At 45.4% G+C, this 24,325-nt stretch overlaps 1 protein-coding gene across 1 annotated transcript in view; it reads left to right on the forward strand.

Moving 5' to 3' along the window:
- The window catches only part of CFAP61 (cilia and flagella associated protein 61), a 389,026-nt gene that overhangs the window by 169,062 nt on the left and 195,639 nt on the right, over window positions 1-24,325 (forward strand). Inside the window, exons 15-16 of the mRNA XM_038744718.1 lie at window positions 14,736-14,942; window positions 15,843-15,977. Of these exons, the coding sequence (XP_038600646.1) occupies window positions 14,736-14,942; window positions 15,843-15,977 (342 nt within the window). The remainder of the gene's footprint in view (window positions 1-14,735; window positions 14,943-15,842; window positions 15,978-24,325) is intronic.

Genomic DNA, 24,325 nt, shown 5'->3' on the forward strand with positions numbered 1-24,325 from the left:
TCCCTCCCAACTTTACGGGGATGCTTTGAGGGCAGATGGAATGAATGAAGAAAAAGTACTTTAGAAAAACAAACACAAGTTAGTATTGTTAGTAATAGCAGTCGTTAGCAGAAAGTGGAGTGATGTCAAAACACAGAAAGGTTATGTACTGCAAAGGAGAGATGATGGGAAAAGGGCAGTTTCTAGGGGAATAGATTTTTGTTTTCTGTTCTCTTTTGCTTTGAAATAAAATCCAAACAAGAAAGCTCATGTTTTAACCCACTGCTGAGACGGAAAGCCCATCTTTGGCTTTTCTAGAGCAGTTTCTAATAGATCCAACGATGGGCACAGCTAATGTTCTGTTGCCTTATTGTAATCTCTTGGCCAAATTCTTGATGGAACAACAGGACAGGTGGTCTTAAATTGGAGGATAATCGATGCCATCAACTTCTTCCTGGGGCTTTCTGTGGGGGTTGAATAGATTTTTCTCTCTGCTTTGAGGCACTGGGATTGACCAGAGCCTCTGAGCTCTGAGAAAGAGCAGAGTCAGGAAGATAGCCTTGTGTCCTAGAGGCATCTGCTAGCCCATGGGATGGGGACTGGGGATATCCACCCAGTGTTTGGATCACTCAATCAATCAATCAATCAATCAATGGCATTTATTGAGTGCCTATTGTGTGCAGAACACTGTACTGACCACTTAGGAGAGTCCAAAATACAATGGAGTTGGTAGACCCTGGCCACAACGAGTTTAAGATCTAGAGGGGGCGTTTGGATGGGGATTTAAGGCTCTTTGCCCACAAAAGCAGATAATAATAATGTTGGTATTTGTTAAGCACTTACTATGTGCCAAGCACTGTTCTAAGCACTAGGGTAGATACGAGGTAATCAGGTTATCCCACGTGGGGCTCGCAGTCTTCATCCCCATTTTACAGATGAGGGAACCGAGGCCCAGAGAATAATAATAATAATAATAATAATAATAATAATGGCATTTATTAAGAACTTACTCTGTACAAAGCACTGTTCTAAGCGCTGGGGAGGTTACAAGGTGATCAGGTTATCCCATGGGGAGCTCACAGTCTTTAATCCCCATTTTATAGATGAGGTAACTGAGGCACAGAGAAGTTAGCCCAAAGTCATACAGCTGACAATTGGTGGAGCTGGGATTTGAACCCATGACCTCTGACTCCAAATAATAATAATAATAATAATGATGGCATTTGTTAAGCACTTACTATGTGCAAAGGACTGTTCTAAGTGCTGGGGAGGTTACAAGGTGATCAGGTTGTCCCACGAGGGGCTCACAGTCTTAATCCCCATTTTACAGGTGAGGTAACTGAGGCTCAGAGAAGTGAAGTCACCTACCCAAGGTCACACAGCAGATGTGGCGGAGCCGGAATTCGAACCCATGACCACCGCCTCCAAAGCCCGTGCTCTTTCCACTGAGCCACGCTGCTTCTCTCAGTGACTTGCCCAAGGTCACACAGCTGACAAGTGGCGGAGCCGGGATTAGAAACCCCGACCTCTGGATCCCCAGCCCGTGCTCTTTCCACCGGGCCACGCTGCCCAGCTACGACAGAGGGGGGCTCCCAGTCTTAATCCCCATTTTCCAGATGAGGGAACTGAGGCCCAGAGAAGTGAGTGACTTGCCCAAGGTCATACGGCTGACAAGTGGCGGAGCCGGGATTAGAAACCACGACCTCTGGATCCCCAGCCCGTGCTCTTTCCACCGAGCCACGCTGCCGAGCTATGACAGAGGGGAGAGAAGCTCTTCTCGCCACAGTCCCAAGACCCCCAACCCCATCCTGATTCTCCCCAAGGAAACACAATTCCATGGCCCCTTAGAGAAGCGGCAAGGAGATCAGCTCTGCTACACCCTCATCGCCTACCCTGATTCAGGGGCTGAAACAGTCCCCTCCCTCACCTCCCAACTGTTTGCTTCCGTCTCTTGCCTTCGCTGTCAATCAATCAATCAATCAATCGTATTTATTGAGCACTTACTATGTGCAGAGCACTGTATTAAGCGCTTGGGAAGTACAAATTGGCATCACATAGAGACAGTCCCTACCCAACAGTGGGCTCACAGTCTAAAAGGGGGAGACAGAGAACAGAACCAAACATACCAACAAAATAAAATAAGTAGGATAGAAATGTACAAGTAAAATAAATAAATAGAGTAATAAATATGTACAACCATATATACATATATAGAGGTGCTGTGGGGAAGGGAAGGAGGTAAGACGGGGGGATGGAGAGGGGGACGAGGGGGAGAGGAAAGAAGGGGCTCAGTCTGGGAAGGCCTCCTGGAGGAGGTGAGCTCTCAGCAGGGCCTTGAAGGGAGGAAGAGAGCTAGCTTGGCGGAGGGGCAGAGGGAGGCCATTCCAGGCCCGGGGGATGACGTGGGCCGGGGGTCGACGGCGGGACAGGCGAGAGCGAGGCACGGTGAGGAGGTTAGTGGTGGAGGAGCGGAGGGTGCGGGCTGGGCAGTAGAAGGAGAGAAGGGAGGTGAGGTAGGAGGGGGCGAGGTGATGGACAGCCTTGAAGCCCAGGGTGAGGAGTTTCTGCCTGATGCGCAGATTGATCGGTAGCCATTGGAGGTTTTTGAGGAGGGGAGTAATATGTCCAGAGCGTTTCTGGACAAAGATAATCCGGGCAGCAGCATGAAGTATGGATTGAAGTGGAGAGAGACACGAGGATGGGAGATCAGAGAGAAGGCTAGTGCAGTAGTCCAGATGGGATAGGATGAGAGCTTGAATGAGCAGGGTAGCGGTTGGGATGGAGAGGAAAGGGCGGATCTTGGCAATGTTGCGGAGCTGAGACCGGCAGGTTTCGGTGACGGCTTGGATGTGAGGGGTGAATGAGAGAGCGGAGTCGAGGATGACACCAAGGTTGCGGGCTGGTGAGACGGGAAGGATGGTAGTGCCGTCAACAGAGATGGGAAAGTCAGGGAGAGGACAAGGTTTGGGAGGGAAGACAAGGAGCTCAGTCTTCGACATGTTGAGCTTTAGGTGGCGGGCGGACATCCAGATGGAGATGTCCTGAAGGCAGGAGGAGATGCGAGCCTGGAGGGAGGGGGAGAGAGCAGGGGCAGAGATGGAGATCTGGGTGTCATCAGCGTAGAGATGATAGTTGAAGCCGTGGGAGCGAATGAGGTCACCAAGGGAGTGAGTCATCTGTCAGTCATCATCATCATCAATTGTATTTATTGAGCGCTTACTGTGTGCAGAGCACTGTACTAAGCGCTTGGGAAGTACAAATTGGCAACATACAGAGACAGTCCTTACCCAACAGTGGGCTCACAGTCGGACGCACTCCCGGGTCGGTCGGGAGGTACCTCACCCCGGGCCTGCTGCATAGTAGAGAAGCAGAATTACCTAGTGGACAGAGCACAGGCCCGGAGTCAGAAGGTCATGGGTTCTAATCCCGGCTCCGCCGCCTGTCTGCTGTGTGGCCTTGGGCGAGTCGCTTCACTTCTCTGGGCCTCAGTTCCCTCATCTGGAAAATGGGGATTGAGATTGTGAGCCCCACGTGGGGCAGGGGCTGTGTCCAGACCGATTTGCTTGTATCCACCACAACAGCATTACAGTTCCTGGCACCTAGCGTTTAACAAATACTACAATTATTATTATTAAGTATTATTATTAGTATTGTTATCAAGTCCAGCCTACTGTCTTTAGGTGAACAGAGTTCCTAATTCACATCCAAAGACGTATAGCTGTCCTTCAGATTCGAAGAGCTTACAGTTATTCATGGAATTGAATCGGAGAAGCAGCGTGGCTCAGTGGAAAGAGCCCGGGCTTTGGAGTCAGAGGTCATGGGTTCAAATCCTGTCTTCTCCAACTGTCAGCTGTGTGACTTTGGGCACGTTACTTAACTTCTCTGTGCCTCAGTTACCTCATCCGTAAAATGGGGATTAAAACTGTGAGCCCCCTGTGGGACAACCTGATCACCTTGTAACCTCCCCAGCGCTTAGAACAGTGCTTTACACATAGTAAGCGCTTAACAAATACCATTATTGTTATTGCAGCATGAAATAAGACTAGATGAGACGGTTTTTGCAACCTGGCACCAGTTACACTTTTTATTTTGTCTATTTGTGTTGGGTTTTACTGTTTCTTCACTCCCATTGTGTCTGTCGCCAATCCTATCTCCCCAATTTGAGATGGAGCCCTATAAGGAACAGGGACTGTGTTTAATTCCCTCTTGCATATTCTTTCACAGTTCTCAGTACAGTGCTCACTTAAGTAACCACTTAATCAATCCATCGTATTTATTGAGCAGTTACTGTGTGCAGAGCACTGTACTAAGCACCGGGGAGAGTACAATACAACAATATAACAGACACATTCCCTGCCCACAGCCAGCTTATAGTCTAGAGGTTGGGTTTACAGGCTACTACTACTTTCTTTTGGAGAGGCCATCCCTCTTCAGATCAATGCCTCTCAGGGTTTGGATTTGCAGTCAGATGATCATTACTATCAGGTTTCCCAGGTCAGCCCAGGGATATAGGATATACAGTGCTAAGCGCTTAGTACAGTGCTCTGCACATAGTAAGCGCTCAATAAATACGATTGATGATGATGATATAAGTGATCATCTGATGATGCTATTCCTGCCCTGAGATACAAGCTCTTTGTCTCCATCATAAGCACCTGTGCTCCCACAGTGAAATACTGCTGTTAATAATAATAATAATAATATTTGTTAAGCAGTTACTGTGTGCCAAGCACTGTACTAAGCACTGAGGTAAGCCCCCTGTCTCATGTGGGGCTCACAGTCTCAATCCCCATTTTACAGATGAGGTCACTGAGGTACAGAGAAGTGAAGTGACTTGCCCGGGGTCACGCAGCAGCAATGTGGCGGAGCTGGATTAGAACCCATGACCTTCGAACTCCCAGTCCTGTGTGCTCTATCCATTACGCCATGTTCCTTCTCACTATGCCGTGCTTCTCTTTTTCTGAGAAACAAAAACGCACTTCCACAAAAGTTAAGATGAACTCAGCACAGGCGTATCGGTGTTGGAGAAATTAATCATAGTAAGTGATTTCAGCGCTGGCCTTGGAAGGGATGTCCACGCATGGAGGAAAGTCATCAGACCACATGGAATTGGCAATCTCAGCAGAAATGCCCCAATTTTCTGAATGAATGGGCCCAGTGCCGCCTAGAAACATCATCTTTCAGCCGTCAATCCAAAGAAAACCATCCTGGACTCATCCACGAGCTAAGCAGTGACATTAATTATGCCACAGTGTGACAGGGTTATTATTATTATTAATGATAATGGCATTTATTAAGCGCTTACTATGTGCAAAGCACTGTTCTAAGCACTGGGGAGGTTACAAGGTGATCAGGTTGTCCCATGTGGGGCTCACAATCTTAATCCCCATTTTACAGATGAGGTAACTGAGGCACAGAGAAGGCCTTCCCAGACTGAGCCCCTTCCTTCCTCTCCCCCTTGTCCCCCTCTCCATCCCCCCATCTTACCTCCCTCCCTTCCCCACAGCACCTGTATATATGTATATATGTTTGTACATTTTTTTTTACTCTATTTATTTATTTATTTAATTTATTTGTCCATATCTATTCTATTTATTTTGTTTTGTTAGTATGTTTGGTTTTGTTCTCTGTCTCCCCCTTTTAGACTGTGAGCCCACTGTTGGGTAGGGACTGTCCCTATATGTTGCCAATTTGTACTTCCCAAGCACTTAGTACAGTGTCCTGCACATAGTAAGCGCTCAATAAATACGATTGATGATGATGATGATGATGATAAATTATTATTAATTATAATAATAAAAATGACATTGATTAAGTGCTTACTATGTGTCAAGCGGTGCTCTAAGCACTGGGGCAAGTTAATCAGATTGGACACAGTCCATAGCCCACAGGGGGCTTTCACAATCTAAGTAGGAGGAAGAACAGGTATCGGATCCTCCTTTTACATATGAAGAAACTGAGGTTAAGAGAAGTGAAGTAAGGGACTTGCCCAGGGTCACACAGCAGAAAAGTGTAGGAGCTGGAATCAGAACTCTGACTCCCAGCGAGGTCCGTGCTATTTCCACTAGGCCATGCTGCTTGTCTAGGAAAAGACGATAGTTCCAGGAGATATTGTCTCGGTGATGGGGTCCACAGGATAAGTGGCCCCCAAAATGAGTGGAGGACCCAGGGGAGCCCAGCCTGCTGGCTACTGACTCCAGTCATCTCCAGTGGATGCAATGGCCCTGCCTCTTAATAATAATAATGGCATTTGTTAAGCGCTTACTATGTGCAAAGCACTGTTCTAAGCGCTGAATGATAGCATTTATTAAGCCCTTACTATGTGCAAAGCATTGTTCTAAGTGCTGGGGAGGTTACAAGGTGATCAGGTTGTCCCAACGTGGGCTCACAGTCTTAGTCCCCATTTGACAGATGAGGGAGCTGAGGCCTAGAGAAGGTAAGTGACTTGCCCAAAGTCACACAGCTGACAATTGGAAGAGCCGGGATTTGAACCCATGACCTTTGACTTCAAAGCCCGTGCTCTTTCCGCTGAGCCACGCTGCTTCTCCGACATTCTCAGAGATGTACAGATCCCAGCAGGTACGTGCATCGCAGGATATCAGATACACTTTCACCTCATGCGCTCTAAGTTCACACTGACCTTAGAACCATTGCATCAAATGCTGGCCTCCAGACTACAGAAACACCCGAATGCTAAATTCCTGAAGAACAGAGAGACCCGTGAGCAACTCTGCCATCCCATCACAGCAGCCTTGTTGAAAAAAGAAAACCAAACCAAAACCACCAGATACACAGTGAACGAACATTCCTCCATGATGCCAGGTAATACGTTGGTTTGGTGCAGATGACTCTGAGATTAAAAGGTGATTTGCCTCCAAACTCACGGCTCCTGAAAACTCAGGCAAAAGTGTAGCTTTCGGAAGTCTTTGTTGCGAAGTACAAATCACATGAAGCAGTGTGTGAGGAAAGTGGTGGGATGCCCAAGCAGAAGAGATACATATTTACTATTCTATTTATTTTGTTAATGATGTGCATCTAGCTTTACTTCTATTTATTCTGATGACTTGACACCTGTCCACATGTTTTGTTGTCTGTCTCCCCCTTCTAGACATTGAGCCTGCTGTTGGGTAGCGACTGTCTCTATATGTTGCCAACTTGTACTTCCCAAGCTCTTAGTACAGTGCTTTGCACACAGTAAGTGCTCAATAAATACGATTGAGTGAATGAATGAATGAAAGATGCATGGTTATGCAGATTGCCATGAAACCAGAAACTTCTATATGCTGCTGAAGATATTATATGGCCCTTGTTCAGCCTATGATCATACATCTGAGGAGTGAAGACAAGGAGGGAATCTGCCAAGATGGCAATAGCATTTCCGTGGCTTCCTCAATATGCCTTCTACTATTCGAGTCAAGACTCTGCAAAGCATGCAAAACCTCCCAATATGTGAAGATATGCCAAATTCATTCATTCATTCAATCGTATTTATGGAGCGCTTACTCTGTGTAGAGCACTGTACTAAGCACTTAATTAACTAATTAATTTGGCTTAATTAAGCCAAATGGTTGCTGCGTGACCTTGGGCAAGTCATGTCATTTTTCTGTGCCTCCCTCCTACTTAGAGCGTGAGCCCCATGTGGGACAGGGACTGTGTCCGACCCAATTAACCTGTACCTACTTCAGCACTTAGAACAGTGCTTGACACATAGTAAGCCCTTAATGAATACCGTAAGAACAAAAACAAAAAAAAAAATCGACTCCTGGGGACATCACTACAGCAGTCAGAGCCATGAAAAGTGGCAGAGCATCTAGATCCAATGGCATACCTGCTAAGACTTATTAATGTGGAGGAGACATAATAATAATAATTGTGATATTCATTAAGCACTTACTGTATGCTGTATACTTACTGTATACTGTATGTTCTCAGTGCTGGGATGAATACAAGCAAATTGGGTTGGACACAATCCCTGTCTCACATGGAGCTCACAATTTTAATCCCCATTTTATAGATGCTGGAACTGAGGCCCTGAGAAGTTAAGCCCAAAGTCACGCAGCAGACATGTGGTGGAGGCAGAATTCGAACCCAGATCCTTCTGACTCCCGAGCCCATGCTCTATCCGCTAGGCCACGCTGCTTCTTAAGAGGGGCACCCACCTCTTTCAAGCATTTGCACAAACTCTTCCTCATAATAATAATATTATATGAAGTGCTGTGCTAAGTACCTGTATATATGTATATATGTTTGTACATATTTGTTACTCTATTTATTTATTTTACCTGTACATATCTATTCTATTTATTTTATTTTGTTAGTATGTTTGGTTTTGTTCTCTGTCTCTCCCTTTTAGACTGTAAGCCCACTGTTGGGTAGGGACTGTCTCTATATGTTGCCAACTTGTACTTCCCAAGCGCTTAGTACAGTGCTCTGCACACAGTAAGCGCTCAATAAATACGATTGATGATGATGATGATGATGATGATGATACTGGGGTAGATGAAATATAATCCGGTCAGGCTCACATGGCGTTCACAGTTTAAGTAGGAGGGAGAACAGGTTTTGAATCCTCATTTTGCAGATGAGGATACTGAGGCCCAGAGATGACTTGCCCACGGTCACAAACAGTGGACAGGTGGCGGAACCAACATTAGAAGCTTATGCCCTTCCCACTAGGCTACACTGCTTCTGTAGACCACGGAGGAAATGCCACTGAATCTCAAAGATCATCACCACCATTTTCAAGAGGACAGGCGAAAGATCAAATTGTGGAAGTTATCCAAGTATCTCATTGTAAGGTCCTAGCCAGAGTGCCCCTGAATCGGCCGCTAAAGGATGTTGTCTCTAGTGCTTACAGAATCAAAGTGCTTCAGGCCACGCTCCTGGAATCACAGAGGAGATGATCTTTGCCTTGTGTCATATGGGGTGTCCTGCTGACACCTCAAATTAAACATGTCCACAACATGAATTCATTCATTCAATCGTATTTATTGAGCCCTTACTGTGTGCAGAGCACTGTACTAAGCGCTTGAGAAGTACAAGTTGGCAACATATAGAGACGGTCCCTACCCAACAACGGGCTCACAGTCTAGAAGGAGGAGACAGACAACAAAACAAAACATGTGGACAGGTGTCAAGTCATCGGAATAAATAGAAGTAAAGCTGGATGCGCATCATTAACAAAATAAATAGAATAGTAAACATGTACAAGTAAAATAGAGTAATAAATCTGTATAAACATATATACAGGTGCTGTGGGGAGAGGAAGGAGGTAGGGCAGGGGGCATGGGGAGGGGGAGAGGAAAGAGGGGACTCAGTCTCATTTTCCCACCCAAACCCTGTCCTTTCTGTGTCTTTCCCAGCACTATAGAACATGATCAGTATCCTCTGTATCTCACAGGCCTGTAACCTCGACAATATCCTCGACTCATCTCTCTCATTCAACCCTTATATTCGGCCTCTCACCAAATCCTGTTGGTTTTCTCTTTGCAAAATCCCTAAAATCTGTCCTTTCCTCTCAATCCAAACTGCTACTGTGCTGATCCAGGCACTTATCATATAGCCTGCCTTGACTACTGCATCAGCCTCCCCACTGATAAAACCCCTCACCCTGGGCTTCAAGGCTGTCCATCACCTCGCCCCCTCCTACCTCACCTCCCTTCTCTCCTTCTCCAGCCCAGCCCGCACCCTCCGCTCCTCTGCCGCTAATCTCCTCACCGGGTCTCGTTCTCGCCTGTCCCGCCGTCGACCCCCGACCCACGTCATCCCCCGGGCCTGGAATGCCCTCCCTCTGCCCATCCGCCAAACTAGCTCTCTTCCTCCCTTCAAGGCCCTACTGAGAGCTCACCTCCTCCAGGAGGCCTTCCCAGACTGAGCCCCTTCTTTCCTCTCCCCCTCGTCCCCCTCTCCATCCCCCCCACCTTACCTCCTTCCCTTCCCCACAGCACCTGTATATATATATATATATATATATGGTTGTACATATTTATTACTCTATTTATTTATTTATTTATTTTACTTGTACATATCTATTCTATTTATTTTATTTTGTTAGTACGTTTGGTTTTGTTCTCTGTCTCCCCCTTTTAGACTGTGAGCCCACTGTTGGGTAGGGACTGTCTCTATGTGTTGCCAACTTGTATTTCCCAAGCGCTTAGTACAGTGCTCTGCACACAGTAAGCGCTCAATAAATACGATTGATTGATTGATTGATTGATTGAATGCCCTCCCTCTGCCCATCCGCCAAGCTAGTTCTCTTCCTCCCTTCAAGGCCCTACTGAGAGCTCACCTCCTCCAGGAGACCTTCCCAGACTGAGCCCCCTCCTTCCTCTCCTCCTCCTCCCCCTCTCCATCCCCCCGGCCTTACCTCCTTCCCCTCCCCTCAGCACCTGTATATATGTATATATGTTTGTACGTATTTATTACCCTATTTATTTTTTATTTTACTTGTACACATTTATTCTACTTATTTTATTTTGTTAATATGTTTTGTTTTATTCTCTGTCGCCCCCTTCTAGACTGTGAGCCCACTGGTGGGTAGGGACCGTCTCTATATGTTGCCAACTTGTACTTCCCAGGCACTCAGTACAGTGCTCTGCACGCAGTAAGTGCTCAATAAATATGATTGAATGAATTGAATGAATGAATGAATGAATACCTCTTATCTTTCCCCGCTCCAGTTCATGCTTCACTCTGCTGCCCGTATCATTTTTCTAAGAAAACATTTAGCCCATGTCTTCCCCACCTCCTCAAAAACCTCCAGTGGTTGCCAATTCCCCTCCACATGAAACAAAAACTCCTTACTATCAGCTTTAAAGCACTCAGTCAGTCACCCCCCTCTCCACCTTACCCCGCTGATTTCCTACTACAGCCCAGCCAGCATGTTTGGTTCCTCTAATTCCAACATATTCACCGTTCCTCAGTCTTGTCTATCTCACCTCCAATCCTTTGCCCACATCCTCTCTCCGACCCAGAGCCTCCCCCCCCGCAACCTGACATATAACAGACCACCACTCTCCCCACCTTCAAAGCCTTAATTAAAATCACAACTCCTCCAAGAATCCTTCCCCAAGTAAGCTCTCTTTTCCCCTACTCTTTCTCTCTTCCGTGTCATCTGTGTACTTGGCTCTGTATTCTTTTAGCACTTCCTCTACACCCCACCTTCAGGCCCACAGCACTTATGTACACATTCAGAATTTATTTAAGAATATTGTCTTCTCCCACTGTAGACATTGTGGGCAGGGATTGTGTCTACTGACTCTCTTGTATCATACTATCCCAAGAGCTTAGTACAGTGCTCTGCCCAGAGTGTTCAAAAAATATGACTGATACAGGGTACAGCACCGTGACCTCTACAGAGCTCTTGGAGACTCCACGAAAGCATTTGGCATCATCAATAATAATAATTAATGGCATTTGTTAAGTGCCAAGCACTATACTAAGTGCTTTGGTGGATGCAAGCAAATCGGGTTGGACACAGTCCCTGTCCCACATGGGGCTCACAGCCTCAATGCCTGTTTTACAGATGAGAGAACTGAGACACAGAGAAATAAAGTGGCTTGCCCAAGGTCCCACAGCAGACAGGTAGTGGAGCCAGGATTAGAACCCATGCCCTGGCCTGTGCTCCATCCACTACGTCATGCTGCTTCTAAGTAGATGGGGGCTCTGGAAATTACTGAGAAAATTTGATTGGTTTGAAAAGTCCACCAAGGTTTTAAGAACTCTTCACAGCAATGTGGCTTGCCAGTCAAAAAAACTGAGGTGCCCTGCCTTGTCCGTTCCCATTGCTGGTGGAGTAAAGAGGGGATGTGCAATGGATCTGCTATTTTTAATGTCTTCTATATGGCCACGCTGGAAAAGGAAAATGAGATCTGGTCACAGGTGTTAGAATGTGCTTCTGGGAAACTTCCAACTCAACAGACAGACTCAAAATCCTAGAAAGAGTCATTTGAAATTACCGTGTGCAGATGACTGCACCCTGGAACACATATCCTAGGAGACATGCAAATTCATTCATTCAATCGTATTTATTGAGTGCTTACTGTGTGCAGAGCACTGTACTAAGTGCTTGGGAAGTACAAGTTGGCAACATATAGAGACGGTCCCTACCCAACAGCGGGCTCACAGTCTAGAAGTTTCTAGCGCAGGACCAGTTCCATCCGCAGAGAAAACAAACTTTCATTCACTAGATCCTATTTATTGAGCACTCACTGTGTGCAGAGCACTGTACTAAGCGCTTGGGAAGTACAAGTTGGCAGCATACAAAGACGGCCCCTACTCAAAAACAGGTTCACAGTCTAGAAGGGGGAGACAGACAACAAAACAAAACAGCAGCAGCAACCTTGCAAGCCCCGGAGCCAGGGCCGAAAAGCTCTCCCACTTCCCAAGCCCAGTTTCACCAAAGCTTTCCCAGCCCCGGCCCGAATTCGTGAGGGGGAGACCTGGAGGCTTAAATCCACTGACGACCTCTCGCTTTTATGACTTCCTTGGAAAAGTCTCCGGGAGGAGAAACGTCGAGGCTCCGGGAAACTGTTGGTGGTAAACCTCTGTATATAAACAAATAAATAATGATGGCATTTATTAAGCGCTTACTATGTGCAAAGCACTGTTCTAAGCGCTGGACCAAATCAGCTGTGAGTTAAGAACTGATGATGTTAAACAAAGAAACAGAGAAAAAGCAGCGATGTATCTGCCTGCACCAGGGAAGCCTTGGTGTACCTCCTCTCTTCTTCCTCTAGCTGTGAGTTCACTATGGGCAGGGAACTTGTCTACCAACTCCGTTACATTGTATTCTCCCAAGTGCTTAGTACAGTGCTCTGCACACAGTAAGCGCTCAAAAAATACAAATGATTGATTGATTTCTGGAACTCCCTTTCACATACTGCTTTCCCCATCTTCAAGTCCCTGCCCCAAATCCCATATCCTCCAGAAGGGCTTCCCTGATTTAACTCTCACCTCCTCACCCTATTTCCTCCCCTACTGCTCTTCAACATTTCCATAGCACGTAAGCATTTGGGTGCTCCTAATGTCCCTCATCTGTCCCCATAGCACTTACATATATATCTTTCAACTCGGTTAATTCCCCCTTCCTGTAATTTGCTTTGATTGTACACTTCTTGAGGGCAGGGATCATGCCTACTCTATTGAATTTTCCCAAATAGTAGTGTGCTCTGCTCAGAGTAAGCACTCAAAAAATGCAATTGATTGATTGATTGATTGATGAATAAATGATGTAACATATACAAAAAAGTGGTAATCTCTGTAATAATTGTACCTGCAATTTCAGTACACAAAACTCCCTTTTTATTGTACTGTGACAGAGATGAAAAACAACTTTGTGAAAGTACTGTATCCCCAGCCAGAGCCCATTATTTCCAATAATTTGGGTTTAAAGCAAATTCAAAATTGCTTTCTACCAAAGGGCTAACGTAGAAGCACCCCAATTCGCAGCACAGGCGGCAATTGTCTTTTAAAACCCGATTGCCCTGATTTCCCAAACAGCACGAGAGCTTTGTTCGCCCTCGGAAGTATGCTAAAACAGAAACCCAAATGGCTAATGGAGAGAGATAACTTTGGTAAAAATGATTCTGACTTTGTCTTGATTAACATGCTTCGTCGGTGACACCCAAACGGAAATCAAGACCGACTCCTACTCTCAAAAGCTCAACATTCGCTAGAAAGTTGGTTACTATTCAACACTTTTTTAGCTGACCCATTTTATTTTTTAATCTCTCATCCCCGGCTGTTTGCTGCAAACCGTGGGATGCCAATCTGTTGGAGAGATTGGAGCCGCTCTGAGTGGGTGTTGCGGGGGGAGGAGTGGGAGCTTCGCCCCGCAGGCCCCCATTAGGGGACCGGGGTCTGTTTGGAGGTGACCCAGCCTCACCGCGCCCACCGCCCCTCCAACCAGACTGTTTTCCGTCCTCCATTTCGCCCATTATGCTACAGGTGGACTAGGTTATGTCAGCTTTCCTGCATTCCAGTGGTCCAGTGGACCACTGACCTAACACTGAGGCCCGCACCCTCTTATAATAATAATGATAATGATGGTATTTGTTAAGTGCTTTCTATGTGCCAAACACTGTTCTAAGCGCTTATCCCCACCTCTCTAAGACCAGGCCCTTTTTCAAATGCTAATGGCCTTATGATGGGCTGTCTCTGACTACCTCTGGGGGCCAGATGAGCCAACCAGAACAATCCAGACTCAGTTGCCCAGTTGGACCACTGCTCCATCTGCCTTTCTTAGATCCCATCACCTCTTCACCCTCTCTTTTCACCCCTCTGCACTTCCTACAAGCCTCAGAGAGCTGGCAAGCCCCCTCGACAACTTGATACGGCTGCCCACATCTGACACTGCAGCCAATACTCCCGGGTCAATTCAGAGGATTCCTGGGGTTTTCCCGGAAAATAAATGAGTTGGACATACCTCACTTTAGGGCCATATTCATCCTCTCTGGCATTTTTTTAAATGGTATTTGTTAAGTGCTTATTACGTGCCAGGTACTGTACTAAGCACTGGGGTGGATACAAGCAAATCTGATTGGACAGAGTCCCTGTCCCACAAGGGGCTCTCGGTTTCAACCCCCATTTTCCAGATGAGGTAACTGAGGCCCAGAGAAGTGAAGTGACTTGCCCAGGGTCACACACCAGACAAGTGGCAGGGCTGGGATTAGAACCCATGACCTTCTGACTCTCAGACCCATTCTCTCATGCTGCTTCTTCATTAAATATAGATGTATTATTTTCCTATTTTCCAGGACATTGAGTATATACGGGCACATTACAATATTGAAGATTTTATCTACTTCAACCATCACCAGCGGGAGGAGCATGGCCATCTATACCACTTTACTCTAAATCCCATATTCAAGCACTATACCAAGTACTTTCTGAAGGAGATACTCCGGCTAAGCTTCAAATCCTGTCTCTACTACCCTGTTTATCCGCTGACCAGGGAAGGCCAGGTAAAGGAGAGATCTGTGGTTTCACTCCGTCTTGTGATAGAATACGTCTCGTGGTCCTTTCCCTTGTGACTTTCATTCCTTCCCCCAGCCCTGTGTCGGCGGGACACGGTGTTGGTTTGCGTCGATAAAGGCCGATCTAAATTGGGTTCTGGTTCATTTTAGTAACAGCCGATCATGGTCTTTTAACAACGCCCTAGTTCAGTGGATGAAAAATCAGTTTGCCGCATCTTTATCACCGGTTAAGGACATTAAAACAGAACCAATCGGGGTGAATTCTCTTACTAAACCCAGAATTCCACTCCTTTTCATGTGAATGAATAATCGATTTCAACAATGGGCGCTCTCCTCTCCCCACTTTGCCTTTTTGGAGCCGGTGGTTTAATTGGCCTTGAAATGCTAAAACAAAGATGTCCTGAGTGTCTTCTGCTCCTTATGTTGTCACCCAGAGTTTTACGTTCACTCTAGGTTACGGCACTTGGATGACATTTCAGCCTGTGTGTGTATCCTTAAAGCATCTTTTGCCAAGCCAGCAAAGGTTAACAGTGAGCAGATAACACAGCTTAATGAGGTCAAACCAAGCTGATTCATGATCACTATGGAGAAGCGGAGCCTCCTGGGGAAAATACTTGTACTGAAAAATCCCATAAACCAAACCACTTGTTTATCTGTCATTCCCACAGAGATAGTAATGTAATTACGCTCATAATTATCTTCATTAGTGTCAGGCATTATCTGCAATTCATTCCTCTGCTCTAAGAGTATGTTTGTTTATTTGCCGATTTCCCTCTCCGATTTGGCCAGCGGAGTTAAGAATTTTGTATCTGAAAAGCCATACAGCAGACATCTGCGATGCACTGTTCTGACATTCTCTCTGTTAAAATATAGATTGCCGTCTTTCAGTTTCAGAATCCCTCTGCCCATTCCCTGACATCTGCCCTTCATTACATGGTTCCCGTGCGACCAAGACGACAGATTGTCTATCCTCTGGAAAAGCTTGGCATAAATGCTCCATCAAAGGAGGTCTCCAAGGATCAGGTGGGTAACAGAAGCAGCAGCAGGCAAGAGGCACCGTGCCAGTGAAGGCAGGCTCTGGCAGATGGGATGACATTACTGTCTTAGTGTTGAATAGGGCTGCTTCTTAATTACAGGGAACCTGGTCCCCATACCCTTACAGCCTAAGGTTTTACTAACGCCCCTCAGCATCCTCTTTTCAAACGTCCATTTCAAATGGAGCATTGAAAACAGTAGCGTTTCCACCCTGTTCACATATTGGGAAAAGAATACGTACAGTGAAAGGAGTCCCACCTCTTAAATACCCTGCCCGCGCGGCCTGACTAAAAGCCCGAGCGAGATTCATAATGTATGTATTCGCTTTCCCATCTTTCCCCCCCACTCCCCACCGCCCCCAGGGCTTTCCCTCCCTGTCAGTTGTCTAGGCGGTAAATACTCTGTCACTCGTACAAAAAAGCTGACAGAAAAATCGCACTTGATGTGCTTGAAATGCTTGGTGTTTTAGTCCTAAAGCTATGTGTGTTTAATTGACTTCAGAACAAACCCTCGCCACTGCTGCAGAATGTCAAGAATGATTAACGGGAACATATTCGCTGCCCTTGGGCTGCTAGGGTTTTTGACCTAAAAATGAAAGGAGCGGCTTATCCTCTAGTGCTCTCTCATTTCAGGGGCAGGGAGCGCTCATAAACTATGAAATTGAAGCAAATATCAGATTTTTAAAACCGATAAATTGGGGCCGTTATTTCCGGTAACACACAGAACTAACTCAGAGATCGTCATCATCAACCCCTTGATTTGTGTCGCACGTGGAAGATTTTGAACTAATTTTAGAAAAGAGAAAACAAGACTCCCTCTGTGAGGGGAAAATGAAAGGGGAGAGCTTAATATCTGGGAACATCTCACAGCGGGGGGATGTTGCCTCGAAGAAAATGGAAAATAGAAGCGAAATATTTCCTTCGCAAGACTTTGCTTGTGGGTTCAGCCGAGCTTAGGCAAGCCTAGCAATCTTGAATGGGGCAGTTTCATTTCCAGCTATAGATTTTCCTCCCCGACTGTGGTTTTGACTACCCATACTTAAAAATGGAGCACACCAGGAAAAGGAAAAATTAGAATCTGTTCTGACCAAGGTTGCAATTTGCTAAAAAAAAAGTGAGGATTTTTGAGAGGGTCTCTGACCATAGATGAACCGAAGCCATGATTATTCCCATTCCCAGGGCCTGAAGGGAATTAAATGGATGCTCCTCCACTTCTTCCCCACCCCCCCCACGCCCTCACCCCAGCTTTGTGCTACTGCAGGGAAGGAAAATAGGCTTGGCTAATTGCCTTTCACTCTTGTCAGTCACTAGGCCTGTGTTTACTCGAGCCTTTGATGAGAGTCCAAAAAAGGGCTTAAGGAAAAGGGTCTTCCCCTGCCCTGGAGGGGGTGGTTGAGTCTTTTACCTCAGAGGCATAAATTCTGACCAGCCTCTCAATACAGGAGTGAGACAGAAAAAGGGGAGCCCTCTTGCATTGTCCTTCCCATCACTCCATCTGGGCCCCAAGGTCAATACTTGGCTTCCCTTCTCCAGCCCTTCTAGTGCCTGTTAGCCCACTGCCATCCCTCTGAGGTTCAGTGAGGCAGGGAGGCTGTCAACTCCTTTTTGACCCAGATTTCGCCACTGCCATCTAAGCCTAAACCTCCAGGAGCATTCACAAACCTTTGGAGGTGGTTTTAAAACCCATCCATTCTCCATCTCACCGTTCACTTCTTCGCATGTACAGTGATTTGGATTGTTTTCTTTTCATTTTCAATCTAATATGATCCTGGGCCAGACCCAAAACATGTCCTTGCTGTTAACCATTCATTCATTTTGCAATCATCACCAGTTCTTTGTTTGGTGGTTGTGAATTGAGGATGCCTTTATTGGTGAGTTGTGCACTTGGGCGGGCCACCCTTTTTTCATTCTGATTTTGGACATTTGAATCCTCAAATGACTCCATTTGCCTTCCAAGGGTGTATCCTGGACTATTGTAATCTTCATTCTCCAAGATGTGTCAAACTGTACTTTCCTGGTATGTGACCTCCTGCAAAGATGCAACTTACTGGCATTCTGTTGGGATCCTTTGAATTGCCCCTTTTCATCTCCAAATGCTCTTTCCCAACCATAATTACCCTCTGATGGACTGTTACTGGATACAGTTTCACTTGTACATCTGCTGTCCAATAAATTTCATCATGCCACCCACCACCTGTTAGCTTTTCCTCTTGTTTGTTTTCCATCTCCTCCTTAAACTCTTGATTTTCAAGGCCAGCATTTGAGTTACTGGTTATCGACACTTCAGTATCTTTTCAGTGGAGTCTTCCTGAAGGGAACCAATACCCACCTCTGTTCTCTCCTGGGATTAATGTTTTCTAGATTATTTTAGTTGGAGACCTAAGTGATGTTCCAGAGAAATGTATTTCTTCCAGATTAATTTAGGGTTTGCTTTGTTTTATTATCCTTCATAATTCAGCTCCACTTTTCTGAACTCTTTCCCTGGCAATCTCTGTTATCATCTTAGAGAATAGCCTTCATCTGAAATTGTTGGAGTGTCTTACATATCTCCAAATGCCAAGGCTTTTGTGATTTAGATGGCAAGTTCCTTGAGGATATCTCTGTTGCATCTCTCTGCAGTGTTCTCCAGATAAGTACCCAGTCCAGTGCCATAGCAGTTTACGTGATGAATTCATACTGGGCAATTTGAGTTGTATTATTCCAGTCAATCAATCAATCCATGGTATTTATTGAGCACTTACTGTGTGCAGAACACTGTTCTAAGTGCTTGGGAGAGTACAATACAATAGAGTTAGTAGACACGTTTTCTGCCCACAAGGAACTTACAGTCTGGAGGGGAGACTTGTATTTCCCAAGCGCTTAGTACAGTGCTCTGCATGCAGTAAGTGCTCAATAAATGTGATTGAATGAATGAAGGAAGGAAAGAATGAGACAGGCATTAATATAAAAAAATTACGGATATGTACATAAATGCTGTGGGGCTGGGGCGGGGAGGGGAGTAAAGGGAACAAGTCACGGTGATGCAGAAGGGAATAGGAAAAGAGGAAATGAGGGCTTAGTCAGGGAAGGCCTCTTGGAGGAGACGTGCCTTCAATAAGGCTTTGAAGGTGAGGAGAGTAATTATCTGTTGGATATGAAAAGGGAACGCCAGAGGCAGGATGTAGGGGAGAGGTCAATGGGGAGATAGATGAGACGGAGGTACAGTGAGTAGATTGGCATTGTGTGGGCTGGGTTGTAGTTGGAGAGTAGTGAGGTGAGGTAGAGGGAGGAAAGGTGATTGAGCACTTTAAAACCAGTGATAAAGAATTTCTGTTTCATCCGGAGGTGGATGGGCTAACACTGGAGGTTCTGGGGAGTGGAGAAATATGGACTGAACATTTAGGGAAGAAAACGATCCAGGCAGCAGAGTGAAGTATGGACTGGAGTGGGGAGAGGCAGGAAGCAGGGAGATCAGCAATGAGACTGATACAGTGATCAAGGTGGGAGAGGATAACTGCTTGGATTAGCATGGTAACAGTTTGGATGGAGAAGGAAGGGAGCATTTTAACGCTGTTGTGAAGAATGAACCAAAAAGATTTAGCAATGGATCGAATATGTGCGTTGAATGAGGGAGATGAGTTGAGGATAATTCCATGGTTACAGGCTTGTGAGACAGGAAGGATGGTGGTGCTGTCTACAGTGATGGGAAGGTCAAGGGAAGGACAGGGTTTGGGTGGGACAATGCGAAGCTCTGTTTTAGACATGTTAAGTTTGAGGTGACAGCTAGACATCCAAGTAGAGATGTCTTGAAGGTAGGAGGAAATGCAAGACTGCAGAGAGGGAGAGAGATCAGGGTTGGAGATGGAGATTTGGAAATCATCCACAAAGAGGAAGTATTTGAAGCAATGGGAATGAATGAGTTCTCCAAGGGAATGGGTGTAGATGGGGAATATAAGGAAACCCAGAACTGAACCTTGAGGGACATCCACACTTCAGGGGTGGGAGGCAGAGGAGGAACCCATGAAAAAGACTTAGAATGAACAGCCAGAGAGATAAGAGGAGAACCGGGAGAGGACAGTGTCAGCAAAGCCAAGGTTGGATAAGGTTTTCAGGAGAAGGGGATGGTCCACAGTGTCAAAGGCAGCTGAAAGGTCAAAGAGGATTTGGATGGAGAAGAGGCTGTTGGATTTGGCAAGACGGAGATCATTTGTGACCTTTGAGAGGGTGGCATCTGTGGAGTGAAGGGGATAGAAACCAAATTGGAGGTTCTCCAAAAAATGCCACAATTACTATCATGATGATGATGATGAGAAAATGGGATGGGGCCAAAAGATCAGAGGTCTCTTTGGAGGAACAGGACAGATTTGTCAGGAGGAGATGTCTGGTAGAGAAGGGAGGTGAGGAGGTTGTGGTCAGATGGAGGGATTTCAGGGATGGTGAGTGTAGAGAGTGTACAGTGACTAGATTTGATGAGATTGTGTGTGTCCAAGTTGGTGAAGGAGTGAGTGGAGGTCAATGGAATGGAGGAGTGGTAGAAAGCAGGTAGTGGAAGGGTCATCAGAAACATCTATGTTGGTGTTGAAGTCCCTGAAGATCAATATGTGGATGGAAAAGGAGAGAAGGAATGGGAGAAGGGGATCAAATTGGCTCTGAATAAATAAATTACCTACATATACATTAACACTGTGGGTCTGAGGGTGGGGTGAATATCAAGTGTTCAAAGGGTACAGACCCAAGTGCCTGTGTGATGCAGAAGGGAGAGAGAGTTAGGGAAAGGAAGACTCATTTGGGGAAGTCCTCTTGGAAGTATTGTGATTGGCATCAGTCAATCAGTGGTATTTATTAAGAGCTTACTATTTTCAGAGCACTGTACTAAGTGCTTGGGGGGGTACAACAGATCTGGCAGGCACATTCCCTGTCCACAGCAAACTTACAGTCTAGAGGGGGGGAGAGAGACATTAATACAAATAAATAATTTATAATATATAATTTAAAGATACGTACGTAAGTGCTGAGGGATTGAGAGTGCGGTGAATACCAAATGCCCAAAGTTCATGGATCCAAGTGCATGAATAATAATAATAATAATAATAATAATAATATAATAGTATTTATTAAGCGCTTACTAGGTGCAAAGCACTGTTCTAAGTGCTGGGGAGGATACAAGGTAATCAGGTTGTCCCACTGGGGGCTCACAGTCTTAATCCCCATTTTACAGATGAGGTAACTGAGGCGCAGAGAAGTTAAGTGACTTGCCCAAAGTCACACAGCTGACAAGTGGCGGAGCCGAGAATTGAACCCATGCCTTCTGACTCCAAAGCCCGGGCTCCTTCCACTGAGCCATGCTGATGACAGGGAAGGGAGAGGAACCTGTCTACATGTTTTGTTTTGTAGTCTGTCTCCCCCTTCTAGACTGTAAGCCCACGGTTGGGTAGGGACCATCTCTATATATTGCCAACTTGTACTTCCTAAGTGCTTAGTACAGTGCTCTGCACACAGTAAGCACTCAATAAATACGACAATGAATGAATGAATGTGCTCAGCGCATAGTATAGTGCTCAATAAATACGATTGAATGAATGAATGAATACTAAGTACTGGGGTCAATTCAAGATAATCAGATTAGATTCAGTTCCTGTCCCACAAGCGGTTCACTGGTGGTGTGCCATTAGTAGTTTGTTTTTTTCCATAGTGCCATGCAGCCGGAATGTTCTTTCATTTTTCAAATATATCTCAGAATACATTTTTCAAATACATCTCTGGAAGCTGCCATAATTCTTGTGATGAAAGGCCTCAACATTGAACCAAGTAGATTGACCCCTTCCCTGGCCCCTGCCTGGGTTCCTAATGCAAATCCATGGGGAAAGAAAATGCATTCTCATCCTGCAGGACTACGATAATGAACCCTTCGGAGTCTGAAAATTCCGGATATGATTTCTAGGAGGCTTCAGGGGCATCTCACAGTTGGACAAAGAATCTTAGGTGTGAATCTCATGTGGAAACTGTTTAACCCGAATGGCACTCTCCAATCTACCTCCAAGGCTGAAGGAAATCGTAGTGTAGTGACAACTTTAAGACAAAAATAGTTTTTTTGTTGTTTTTCTTTGTTTTAATGGTATTTGTTAAGGGTTTATTATTTGCCAAGCACTGTACTAAGCACTGGGATAGATAAAAGGTAATCACTTTAGGCACAATCCATGTCTGACATGGAGTTCACAGTCTTAATCCCCATTTTACAGATGAGAGGGAGCTGAGGCCTAGAGAAGTTAAATGACTTGCCCAAGGTCACACAGCATACAAACTTGTACTTTCCAAGTGCTTAGTACAGTGCTCTGCGCACAGTAAGCACTCAATAAATACGATTGAATGAATGAATGAAAAAGTCATGGACCCAGGATTAGAACCCAGGTCCGTGCTCTTTCCACTAGGCCACACTGCTTCTTGTTAGAGTTAGGACAGACGAGAGAGAGGAGGACTTCCTTTCCAAGTCACGTGAAAGAAATCTCGGGTTTCAGTCAGAGAATGAACAATTTGATTTGAAGTGAGAGTGCCGTCAAGCAACAGTGATGCCTTCCATTTCTTGACTTCTTGGGAATCATATTTTCAACTTTTAAGAAAGGGATGGCCCCTTAAAGTGACTTTTCACTCAAGTCCTGAACCCCAAGTCACCATCTCTATTATGTAAAATACTTTCGTAGAGGATTGGATAGATTTAGAGATGTAGAGAAATGGGGGACCGTCTCTGTATGTTGCCAACTTGTACTTCCCAAGCGCTTAGTACAGTGCTCTGCACACAGCACTCAATAAATAATAAATGAATTCTTCAATTGTATTTATTGAGCGCTTACTGTGTGCAGAGCACTGTACTAAGCACTTGGGAAGTACAAGTTGGCAACATATAGAGACGGTCCCTACCCAACAACGGGCTCACAGTCTGAACTTCTCCGTTACTCATTTGCCACCATCCCCACTGAGGTTAGGGATTAGAGAAGCAGCGTGGCTCAGTGGAAAGAGCCTGGGCTTTGGAGTCAGAGGTCATGGGTTCAAATCCCGGCTCCACCAGTTGTCACTTAATTTCTCTGTGCTTCAGTTACCTCATCTGTCAAATGGGGATTGAGACTGTGAGCCCCAAGTGGGACAACCTGATCACCTTGTATCCTTCCCAGTGCTTAGAACAGTGCTTTGCACAGAGAGTAAGTGCTTAATAAATGCCATCATCATTATTAATATTATCATTTCATTTGGTTGCTGCTGAATTATTGTCCAGGTCACAGAATTGGCACTCCTTGATTACGCTAATGAAATGAGCAATGTACATTTTGTTCACCAAAGGGGTCAAAGATGGCATGGCTTATGGAGCTTGAGAGCCTTCTGATCCCAGAGGTGATCTCTGAGAGCTGTTGAAGTGGTCCAGTGGAGAAGGTGATTTTGCTGGCTGGTCACGAGGGCAACTTGAGGATTTTCATCTCAAAGATCAATTTTAATCATCATCCATGGTGTTTATTGAACGTCTACTATGTGCAGGTGTATTGTGCTCACCCAAGCACTTAGTATAGTCCTCTGCACCTTGCAGAGCACCATACTAAACACTTGGAAGAGTTCAGTGCAACAGAGTTGGCAGTCACGTTCACTGCCCACGACGAGTTTATATGCTGAAGGAGAAGACAGGCATTATTATAAATAAATAATTTATAATACATAATAATAATGTTGGTATTTGTTAAGCGCTTACTATGTACCAAGCACCGTTCTAAGCGCTGGGGTTGATACAAGGTAATCAGGTTGTCCCACTTGGGGCTCACAGTCTTCATCCCCATTTTACAGATGAGGGAACTGAGGCCCAGAGAAGTGAAGTGACTTGCCCAAAGTCACACAGCTAAGTGGTGGAACCGGGATTTGAACCCCCGACCTCTGACTCCAAAGCCCAGGCTCTTTCCACTGAGCCACGCTGCTTCCCTAGATAATCAAAAATATGTACATAAGGACTGTGGGGTTGAGGGTGGGGTGGATAGCAAATGCCCAAATGCCCAAAGGGCAAAAATCCAAGATTTTCCTATGGCTACTTTGCACTGAGATTAAAAATGATAGAACATTTACCAACCTTTTCATCCTGCTCTTCTTGCCATCAAGCTTCTCTCGGAAGAATGATGTCATTTCTAATCTCATTCTAATTAAGAATGAAAAAACTAAAACAAAGGCAATAAAGTACGGAACAGAATGTATACCATAAAAAAGGTTTTACGGCATCTTGTTGGAGAAATCCAGTATGAATAATTGGTGACTATAGCAGGCATGCAGGACTGGATCAAGCTAATCTTCCATTAATCATGCCTCATTTAGACCTTTATCGTCACTAAT

The sequence above is a fragment of the Tachyglossus aculeatus genome, chromosome 1 (genome assembly GCF_015852505.1).
Source record: "Tachyglossus aculeatus isolate mTacAcu1 chromosome 1, mTacAcu1.pri, whole genome shotgun sequence".
NCBI lineage: Eukaryota > Metazoa > Chordata > Mammalia > Monotremata > Tachyglossidae > Tachyglossus > Tachyglossus aculeatus.